Genomic DNA, 11,204 nt, shown 5'->3' with positions numbered 1-11,204 from the left:
AGGAAAGGAAGAAGAGAGGAAAGGAAGAAGAGAGGAAAGAAGTAGAAAAGATCTGTAACAATCCCCAGTACCACGGTGAATGAGATGGACAGAACGTGTCCGGGACTTTTATATCAACTAACAAGGCACACACTGAGCCACATCCCTGCTTTTTATAACTCGAGATTTGTCCCTTATTTCCTTCCAATTTAATAAAAATGAGCTCACGACAATCTCTCTGACCTTCCCTAACAGGAACGTTTAGGTGCCACGCTCACAGCACAGGACGCGACACTGACACGTCTGAGTAGTGATCAAAGGTCAGACGAAACTGGCTACTTGTTCCTGGTGGCTTTGTGGAAACAAAGATGCAATTCTTCTACCACGCAGGTCAGACGTCTGACTGAGCATCCAGTTTCCTCATGGGTCCAAGACGGGCCATGGAACACGCCAGGCACAGTGTCACTAAGGTGCCTGCGACACTGCAGATTTCTCCTGCGGTTTGGAGAAGTCACTTCCACGTTTCTACCTCTGTGTTCTCACCCACCCCATGCTCAGAAAAGACGGAAACTACTGCCTCCCTCGTGCAAAGTCTATCTGGTTTGGGAAAATTCCAGGAACATGAAAATATCATCAGTGTTCATCCCTGACAGGAAAACGCGGCAAGTACCATCAACCAGTGACTCACTCTTTAAAGGAGCCGTGGGCGAATTTTCCTCCTAAAAAGAGCCACGGCCTTCCCTGCGTCACCAAGGGCACCTATATTTCTGACGGGGATCACTGGGCGGGTGGGGCCCAGGCGCACGCACACCTGCAAGATGCGGGGCCTCTCTGATACGCACGTAGCCTGCTTATCACAGCCGCGTGCACACACGTGCCCAGACCACAGCCTCTACCCCCGGGGGTGCACGATGGCAAAATCCCAACTGGTTACCCACGTAAGCTCAGTAATCACTTCATCTGGCATCAGGTCTAGCGCTGGCAAGGACAGGCCTGTCACTCAAGGCTACACGCCGGCAAATGACAAACACGGTCTTGGGGACCCAGGTGCACCCCAGGCAAGGGAGGGAACATCTGCGGGCAAGGGCATCGAGGACAGCGGAGCCCGAGGTCTTACCTCGAAGTGTTTTCATGTGCTGAACGGCCATCCTCAGCACAGTAAGTTTGTCTAATTTCCTGGACATGGCGTTGCACGTGGGCACCAAAGAAGCCAGTTCGTCGATGAAACTGTTCATTTTATCCCGACGCCTCTTTTCAATCTGACTGTGAGCCTCCCTGCACAACAGGAGAAGTGATTTCTAGAAAATGAAGCCAAGCCTCAAGGAGACAATGACAAAAATAAGTCATCACTGTTTCGGACCTTCCCCCAACCGGGCACATTGAGAATTTGCACAAGGCTTTGAGCTCGACTTTTCTACTCACGTCACCAAAAAAGTGGCCTCACTACCCAGGATCGGTGTTAGTTGTTTGTATGCTTATCTCATGCTTAGAATTAAGAAGAAATAGTATAAAAATTGTCTGCTCAGAGTAAACTGGATTGTTAAGGTCTCATTTCTTTTCCTCTCAGGCCCTGTAAAGTTGGATTTTAAGATGGGCGTGGAAGGAAAGAGAAGGGAGGTGGAGTGATCTCTGAGGTTTGTGAGGAGCCCGCTGTGTGGCCTGTCAGAGCCTCACTGACTGAGTCACTCGGTAACTAGCGCTGCCATCTTTGGGTCACCCACGACTCCGCCGAGATACGGCAGATGCTGCATCTGACCCAAGAGCTTCCTCTCCCTCCCAGGAGTGGCCGCCCGTCAAGGCAGGGGAGGCTTGCTCAGGCGCACACGCTCTCCCTGACTGGTTGGTCCCTGCCATTTGTGACTGTGCCCTATGGAGACGCATCGCCAGTGGAAATGTAGCTGCTGCCATAGCAACAAAGCCACCAAGAGGGACCTCCCACCAAGGCTAGGCTGTGCGGGGGGAAGCTACAAGTCTCAGGCCAGTCGAATTCTGCAGCCCTGGTTCTGTGTCATGACAGCCTCAGATGGCCCTGGAGCCACAGGCAGGAGAGCAGAAGACCCACATGGATGGGGTCAGCAAGTGTGGCTGGAGGCAGGAGGGACCAAGTTAGACAATCTACTCAAGGGAGCAGGCAGCCCCATGTCTGGCCTTGCGGTGCAAGAAGGGCCGCTTTGAGAGGCAAGGCCCAGCCCAAGAATGGAATCACTGAGCCAGATCACCTCTGGAGGGCCCTGCTAGAAACAGCCAGGGAAGAGCTTCAGCCTTGAAGGGCTTTCTGCTCCTTCCAAAGTCCCCTTCAGGCTAAATGTACTTAGATAGCCAAGAGTGAAGGCCAGCTCAGTGTGGAGAGGACACGCGGCCCACGGCCACATCAAGCCAAGGCCCCCACCCCCACCCCCGAAAAGACGCTTAGACTGACAGGGACCAGACCCATGGAGCCGCCTCAGCTGCACCCTGAGCACCTAGAACCAGGACCGTTTACAGACAGGTCCATGCTTACCTTGCATTTTTTATCCTTCCTGGGTGCTCTGTGTATTCTAACCTGGAGGGAAGGGGGCAAATAAAGCAAAAAGATCAAACACAATCCCTGGGAGACTAACGGCAAAGTTACACATCTCTCTTTTCTTCCCAGCTTCATTCATTTCCCCACTTAATCCCTGTCATCTCCCTCAATACACATAAACACTCTCGTTAGCCGCACTGGGGGCAGGGGGCCGGGCAGAGCATTTTGAGCCCCGGGCTCACAGCCTCCTTGCTTATCCCCAGTCAAGGACACAGGCGGGACCTGCACCAAGTAACAGAACAGATAACTATGCAAGGAAAATAGCTAGCAGGGTGAAGGTCGTGACTAGGTTCGTGGTACCTTCCGTGAGGGTCGTCTTTGTCTGTGTCCATGCTTTCTCTGAAAAAACAAGAGAGAATGTGAGTATTTGTTACTAAAGACATACAAAGCAACTTCTTACAACATGGAAGGCTCTCATTTATCCAGAAACCAAATAATCAGGAAGGTCAAATATCCACAGTATTGATGATTGACGCAGACTAGTCAAACACACACAGCTTGCCCCTACTATGCAACTAGGACCGGTTTTCCAGATGATTGAACAAAAGTTACATATGGTCACCAATAGAGTTTGCTGTTAACATATTTCATGCCGTATTTTGAAAACTGGAAATACACAGCATTTATGGAAATTCTTAATCAGTGTATCCAAATAACTATAATACCTCATTCCCCTCGTCATTCTGGATAAATGGAGTTTATTCTTTGGCAAAACATACCAAGCCTCAAATATACGTGTGCATACATATATATTTGGTGTGGGGGATGAAGTGAGGAGGGGAGACCAAAGAACTCACAAAGCAGCTTTGAGCAGAGTCCCGAGGTAGCTTTTCAAAGACACAGATACACAATGTTCTGGTTCTCAGCCAGGTGGGAACACCCGAGGCTCGAGGAACCGGGGGAGAGGGCATGAGTGGGGCTGAGGGGCATGGAGCCCTGTTTGGCCACAGAAGGTCCTGGGGTCACAGCAGGGAACTACCTCCCTTTTACAGACTCCAGAGACTCGAGTTTCACAGCACCTCACGGTTCAGTAGAAAACAGACTAAAATCCTCCAAGGAAGGCGTTCCAAATCCCCCTGGGGTCAGCTCACACCCTTCTCCAGCCCCTAAGTTTATCACCAGGAGGACACGGCCTGGCACCTGGACCTCTCTTTCTCTTTTATACTGTAAGAACAGAGGAGTATGGCCCTTCACACAATGTAGTCTCAAGGGCAAAAACAACTTTCCTCAGGAGCACTGAGTCATAGCGTGGGCATTCTAGAATAGGGGTTCCCAACTGGAAGCCCTTGGTTGCCTCCCCGGAAGAGAGCTTCTCTAGTTAGTCCTAAAGAGCAGAAGGCAGGACTCAGGCCACAGGGGAAAACCAAAACTCTCTCCCCCCTTTTGTCTTGGCTTGTATCTGGTCACTGAGGCCAGTCATCCCAGGGGAAGAGAGCTCCGCCTGACCGATCAGACACATTTAGCACATTGAAATGACAGGAAAAGGGATGAGGGGTGCGTAATAGGGTCTCCAGGAATCACAGAAGATTTGTAAACGGGGTCCATGAGGGAAACCTGGAGGTCTTGGGTGGGGACAAGATTGGAAACCACAGGTTTAGATAGCAAAGGTCTTAGAAGGCACCAGTGACTCCATCCACCCAAAACAAGTGGTCCGTGGAAAACATCTCCTGGCCTCCCTGTTGGGGAGGGACTGCTCCAGAAGAACCCGCTCGGTCCTCACAGCCACTCTCCATCCCCTCGGCGTTGGCTTGCTCAACCGTCTGGGATCACTTACACACGAGTCATAGCACCCCCTAGTGGGCATCGGGCCTTCAGCCCTTGTGCTCCCCAAATTCGACCTGTGAACTTCAGCAGAAAGGACATCTGCTGTGGGGGAGGATTGCTCCTTGGAGCAATCCCCTCATTAAACAAAAGAAAACCTCTTAAGTGGACATCGGGATAAGATTCCACGCAGTTGCCTCAACAAAACAAACGTGCCTTTGAATGTTCTAGGCGGCAGTCCATTCCCTGGGCATTTGTACAGATACACAAGAGTTGACTGAAAGTGTGAAAATTTCTTACTCAAAAGAAAAGTCATCACGTCTAAAAAGAAACAAAAATACTATTTAATAAAACAGGTACAGGCTAATTTGAATAATGTTTCAGGGCAATACCCATGTTCCTACAGTGCTCTCGGAGACGGCCTGCACGTGCTCCTTCCACAAGCAACTGAGGGTGTCCTCAGAGCCAGCCTCAGGCCAATCACGGAGATTACATCCAGAGCCTTAGCCATCTTGCTCAAAGGAACCAAGGAGGACAAAGGTAAAGGGTGAAAGGTAGACCCTGGCTTTAAGGCTCTTCCTTTTCCCTTGACGTGGAACAATTTGGGGACAGGAGGGGGGATGGGAGGGTCTCAGCAGTGCTGGAGGCTTCCTCCTGCTCAAAATTCCGGGGGGGAAGAGAAAAGCAAAACAGAACAAAACAAAAACGAAACCCACTGTGGGGTCACCTAGATTTGGATCTGTCAGTTCCATCCCTTTCCACAAAGAGGACCCCTTCTTCCAGGAGGAGCAGCAGTTGGCCCCTCGATGTGCCGGGAATGGACACCAAGGTTAGCCAGAGGAAGAAGAGCCCAGAAGGCCTTACTGGTAGTCGGTAGAGCTGCCTTTCCGTTTGCGGTTGCAGTCCATGGCACTGGTGCCGAGGGGGCTGGACAGCAGGTCGGTGGGGCCCGGGGACATGAAGTCACTGATTGTCGAAGAAATGTCCATTCTCTGGTCAGCCATTGGAGGTCTGGAACTGATACAAGGAGGCACAAAGTTGATTTCTACAGGCTCTTCTACTGTGGTGGGGGGCCAGGGTGGTCCCGTGGAGGGTCGGGGTACTGCTCTACTGCACTAACACTGCCCCCCACCCGGCCAACTGGAATAGGGACCTGGAGGGGTGGAGAGAGGAGCAAACATGTTTTTCTTTTTCTTTTTCTTTTTTTTTTTGACTTCATTTCTCTGAGAGAGAGAGAGAGAGCGCGCAGAAGTAGGGGGAGCAGTAGAGGGAGAGGGAGAAGCAGGCTCCCCGCTGAGAAGGGAACCCAACATGGGGCTCGATCCCAGGACCCGGAGATCATGACCTGAGCTGAAGGCAGATGCTAAACTGGCTGAGCCGCCCAGGCATCCCCCGGCTCATCTTTCTGATGAAGACCCAAGTTCAGAGCAACTGGGTAGCTTCTCCTGGGTCCCCTTGCCAGGGCATGCAAGAATAATTCCAGAACCCAAGGCTCTAGGAGTTAGAGCCCAGTGCCCCTCACGGAGGGGACCAGATATTCTCTGACAGTTCTAATTTTATTTTCTTACTGTCCATAAAATAAATAGGATTTACTGCCTATCTTTGTTTTTTTGTTACGACTTTTGTAAAAGTCATAGGAAAGCAGAAAAGATCCTTTCTCAGACTGTGAGCCCCTCTCCGGAGCCAGGAAAATAGGGTCCCTGTCGGTCACCAGACCAGGCAAAGTCTGTCCTGTCTTCCCTGACTAGCCTTTGTGCCCAGCATCCCCTGCCAGGAAAACCTGCATCAGGACATAAAGGCACCATAGACCAACTGCAGCACATTTTGAGAATTCATGTTGTATAAGTGTGGCATCAGCCGGCCCAAAAAGAGGCTGCCGAGGACCTTGCAAGGGACTCCGAGTCCAAACCAAGTTGAAGAGGGCCGCGTGCTGCCCACAGACAGGCTCCCAGCTCCACGCCACGGGACTGGTACGGTCACTCCCACTCTCTGGGCTCAAGTTCCTTCATCTGCAAAGCAAGGGGGACGGTGAGCTCAGTTCCCCGACTGCGGTGCCGCCCACGGATGGATGCACCAGGGCTAGGTGTGGGCCCACTTTCCACTTTCACCACCCCTGCCGGAGCGGGCATCTCTGTGCTCTAACCGCAGGCACTACAGCTATTATTCTCAGTCTAAACGTCTAAAAGCAGGACAAAAGGGAACACACATGGTATGTCTCGGTACATTATAGAACATGGCTGCCAAAAAGCTCCGATAATTTATACTCCCAGCAAGAGCTCCTGTCAGTCTGAAGGGAAGCACAAAACCCCATTGGTTTTTACTTGCATTTTTAAATGATTACAGATGGTGTCCCTATGTTTATAGGCATTGCTCTGGTTTCCTTTGTGCCCACTCATGTCCTGTTTTTCTACCATATTTTCTTCAGTATGGATGGGCCTCCTAACTCATGTTCACCTGCGCACCTGAACCTGGGGGGAGAAAAGCACACAATGAACTGGCTGCTCTCACTTTCCATCCACGACCTCTCACACCTCCGAAGCCAGGGCTGCCCCGTGATCCTCGACTCCCCTGCTCCGTTTATTCCCCCCCTCTGTGACCAAGAACGTCATACCCTCTCTTTTCCCCTCAAGCCTCCAACAGCTCCCCACCCTTACTCTCAGCAGCTACTTGGCTTTCTACTCCACTGAGAAAAGGGAGCATGTCCATTGGCCCACCTAGATGCTGCTGGTCAGAACAGCCCCCCACCCCCCATGGTGGGGACTCCATCGTCTCTCACCCCTGAAAACCATCACCCTGGAATTCTCTCCCTGCCACTCATCGTGCACCCTCCACTTTCCCCACCCTACTGGATCACTCTTGTTTAGATACAAACAACCCTCATTTGGGGGAAAAACCACACACTTTTTTGAACTCCATTCCCTTCTAGTCAGTACCCCAGTTCTCTGTTTTCAATTCTTTCCCTCTTACTCATGATAAACCAACTCAAATTGGGCTTTTGTCCTCATCATTCCAACAGAACAGCCTCCGTTATGCTCCCCAGTGAGCTCCTCGTTGCTAAATCCAGTGACTGGTTCTCCATTCCCTCCCTACTTGCCCCAACCCGACATCTGCTAGAGCTGATCTGTCCCCTCCTTGTGGTCTCTTGGCTTTGAAGAGGCCACCTCCTCATTGTCCCCTTCTATCTCAGTGGCCACCCATTCCCTGCCAGTCCCTTTAGCAGGTTCCTCCCCCGCCCCCACTGCTACACGAGAGTCCTGCAGATGTCCTCAGACCTCTTGTCTATACCTACTCCCTAAGAGATCAGTCTAGATTCGCTGCTTCCAATATGACCTAGGCTCTGAGAACTCCCAAACTTATACCTCTAGCCTGGACTGCTCTTGAATTCCAAACTTAAAGGACCATTTCCCTGATGTCTCCCTTTGAATATACAACAGAGACCTCCAACTGAAACATCCAGACCAAACCCCTGGTTCTCCTCAAGCCAAGCGCCTTTGTGATGCTCGTATCAGTAAGTGGTACTTCTGAATGCTCAGGCCCCAAACCTAGAAGTCATCCTCCTTGCTTCCTTTTACAACCTGTACCCCAACCATCAGAAAATCCCATCAGCTCAACATTTACAAAGACATCCAAGTTTAACCACTCCTCTCCTTTCTCCTCCATATTCTGCTCAAAAGTCACTTTGGCAGTGAAGCTTACCTACAACCCCTCCCCCCCCCATCCTCCCTAACCATTCCCACCCTGCTTAATTTTTTTCCCATGGCCCCTATCAATAATCGACTGCTTTATTTACTAGCTTCCTCTTCATTAGACTATGAGCATCAGAAGAGCAGGGATTTTGTTTAGTTCACGACTCGCACCCTAGTAGCCTAGAACACTCTCTAGCATGTAGTAAGTACTCATTAAATAGATGTTGAATGAATATGTTTGTACATTAGGGATATTCATTCCTTGTCACAAGTCATAAATATCCTCCCCCTTTTTGCCTTTTAACTTGGCTTACAGTATCTGTATGGGATACTAAAAGTGACATGTTTTTTAAAAAAAGCCTTTTTTTCACCCCAAATATAAATATCCTCTTTACTCATATTTTGTAATTTATTTGGCTCTTAATCCATTTGGAAATTACTTTTGGTATACTACCTAAGGTTGGAGACTTCTTTCCCTCCAGTGGATAGGTAACCGTGCCACCATTTACTAGATCGGACATTCTGTTACCCACCATTTGAAATGCCCCCTTTACTGGTTTATTGTCTATTTCTGGACTTCCTATTCTGTTCCTTTGATCTAGTTACTTCCAATCCAGTACTACACTATTTATTATTGTGGCCTCATATTTTACTATTAGGGAGAACAAACCTTTTTCCTCTTATGACTTTTCATTTTCAGAAATTTCCTGGTTATTCCAATTTATTCTTTGAGAAGCATTTTATAATCATTTAGTCACATCAAAGGCCCTAACGGGCGGCTGCTAGAAGTTATCATTATCACGGACGGGAAGAGAAGTAGATCAGGGAGGAGTGCAGAGTCCTCCCCTCAGGGTCTCAGGAAGGCTTTGGGCCACCTGGCAGACACGGGGCGCCCCCTCAGGCCCCCACGCCCTCTTTTGGAACAGCCAGACTGCTGCAGGAGGTAGGCTCTCCCGAGTCTCAGGGCCGCGGGCAGAAACCACACTTCTGCAAGGACTACCGTGGAAGCCGCCAACGATAGCAGGTGGGGGCTGGGGGTGCGATTTTGTTACCTGAAGCGACAGTTCTTAGAGCTCAGATCCACCTTGGGAGGAGTAAGGGGCCACTGGACGTATGGGTCACCTCAAAGCGATTTTCATGTTTTGTAGTTTCCTTTCAGGCAGTCAGCTTCTTCCAGAAACCTACAGTGGGGCCCACAAGAGAAGAAAACCCACACAGGTCACTTGGGGGAGAAACACGGAACCACCCGCCATCCCAGCCTCCAGCCGCCTGCTCAACTACACTGCGAACACGAGCACGGAATCTGGCAGGAGAGCCTGCTATGAAAACAACGCCCCTGAAATGATTAAACATGGATTCTCAGACGCGGCCTTAAGAGAAAGAAGGTAATCGGACTTTTCATTTCTCCGACCGCTCGAGCGATAGAATAGCGAACATTTCTTGAGTGCGCGCTTGGCGTCAGGCACCGTAGATCCCGCTGGTTTTCTTCACTGTCTGGATGAGAAGACGGAGGCAGACAGACTCAAGGAGGACGCTGGCGAGGTCCCACGGCAGGAGGGCGCAGGGGCTCAAGGAGGACGCTGGCGAGGTCCCACGGCAGGAGGGCGCAGGGGCTCCGCAAGCCGCACCGCGGTCAAGGCCAGCCGCACGCTCTCCCAGGCGAGCCGCCTGAACGCAGACAAGCAACCAAGGAAAACGGGCCCCAGGACACGTGAAGTCAAACCCTACGTGCCCGGGCCCACGTCCGAGGGCGCTGGGAGCAAGGTAAGACGCCCGAGACCCGGGCCGGGCAGCCCGAGCGCCGTGCGGGCGCAAAGTCAGGGCGCAGTCGGAGGCGAGGAGGCGCCAGTTAGCAGAATGGCCTGCCGCCCTGCCTCCTGCCGCGGGCGGGACGGGGCTCTCCGCGCGGCCCTGTGGCCCTGTTGCCCCCGCTTCCCGGAGGAACTGGCTCTACGGGAAGAGGGCTGTGCCGCCGTCCTACTCCCTCCCGGCGCTGCCTTGAGGGGGCAACACTCAGGCTGTGAATGGGCCTTTCCTGACCTTTCTGCAGCAGAAGTCCTGGGGTGACACCTTCCACTGGCTACGTCTTGCAGCCCTTGGGCTACTTGTCGCTTGTGTCCAGGACTAGGGCTGCTCTTGGCCTCCCAACTCACTCCTCTCCACAGTCCGATTCAGACACCCTCCCTGCCTCGGGAGCTAGTCTGCACACATGCAAACCGCGTGACGGGATCTTGGCCTTCCAGTCCCAGGGAGCAGCCTACAGACCCCAAGTCCCCAGGACAGTGGGGCCCGAGCACTTGCCATATGCCCCCCCCCGCCTCGGTCTGATGCCCCACACAGGTCCCACGCTCTTCTCCAGCCCCCAGATGCGCACTCTAGGACCCACGTGGGCGCCCTCTCCTTCCCTCACCCCACTAGCCCTCTGACAGATGGACCCAGCCGCTCCCCTCTGTCCCCTGGCCACTGCCTCCATCCAGGCTGCTCTCCTCCTTACACTTGCCCCTCTATGCTCTGGTCACAGATAGGACACCCCCTTGTTTAAAACACTTCAGTGGCTTTACTGTGCTGCCCGAGCCTTCCAGAAATGCCCTACCAGGAAACAGCAAACCTCCACAATGGGCTTGCTCGCTTGCGTCCTGTCCCGTCTTGCCCTGGCCTGCCCATCTGACACCCAAAGCGCTAGGCCGCCTGAATACTTAAGTTCTCAAGAGCATGTGGCCTCAACTGCACTCACGCTGTTCTGCAGGCGTGGCTCCCTTGACCACTGGTCACCTGGTGAACTGCTGCTTTCCTTTCAATTGCCCTCTCCTCAGAGAGGCCTCCTGGCTCTGCTTGTGCTGCTCTGACCCTTCTCGTCACACCTGTGGCCTCTCAGCCCCCGCCCATGATCTCACTGTTAGGGGGCTCCCAGTACCACACCCACTCTTTCCCCCACTTCTCCAAAACGTAGATGAAGGTTCTCAGTACCAAACTCCATGTGAAATTTCTGCTTCGGACCAATTGTTCCAAGACTTAAAATTTACTTTATAGAAATAATGAATGTTAACATAAATTTTGGCACTATATTTTGCAAAACCAAAATCAGAAGGCCTTGCCTGGCTTTGGGCTCCCTGCTCGTGGGGAGTCTGCTTGCCCTCTTCCCCTCCCCCCACTTGTGCTCTCTCTCTTGCTCACTTTCTCTCAAATAAATAAACAAAATCTTTAAAAAAAAAAAA

General features: G+C 51.8%; 1 protein-coding gene across 1 annotated transcript in view; it reads right to left on the bottom strand.

The window, feature by feature from the left end:
- The window catches only part of ARNTL (aryl hydrocarbon receptor nuclear translocator like), a 73,003-nt gene that overhangs the window by 25,297 nt on the left and 36,502 nt on the right, over positions 1-11,204 (bottom strand). The window contains exons 3-8 of the mRNA XM_034644795.1: positions 9,042-9,170; positions 6,188-6,312; positions 5,168-5,320; positions 2,843-2,881; positions 2,480-2,521; positions 945-1,254 (exon numbers count right to left, since the gene is read on the bottom strand). Of these exons, the coding sequence (XP_034500686.1) occupies positions 945-1,254; positions 2,480-2,521; positions 2,843-2,881; positions 5,168-5,307 (531 nt within the window). The 5' untranslated portion in view covers positions 5,308-5,320; positions 6,188-6,312; positions 9,042-9,170. The remainder of the gene's footprint in view (positions 1-944; positions 1,255-2,479; positions 2,522-2,842; positions 2,882-5,167; positions 5,321-6,187; positions 6,313-9,041; positions 9,171-11,204) is intronic.

The sequence above is a fragment of the Ailuropoda melanoleuca genome, chromosome 16 (assembly GCF_002007445.2).
Source record: "Ailuropoda melanoleuca isolate Jingjing chromosome 16, ASM200744v2, whole genome shotgun sequence".
Taxonomy (NCBI): domain Eukaryota; kingdom Metazoa; phylum Chordata; class Mammalia; order Carnivora; family Ursidae; genus Ailuropoda; species Ailuropoda melanoleuca.
This window is presented reverse-complemented; position numbering and strand designations above follow the sequence as displayed.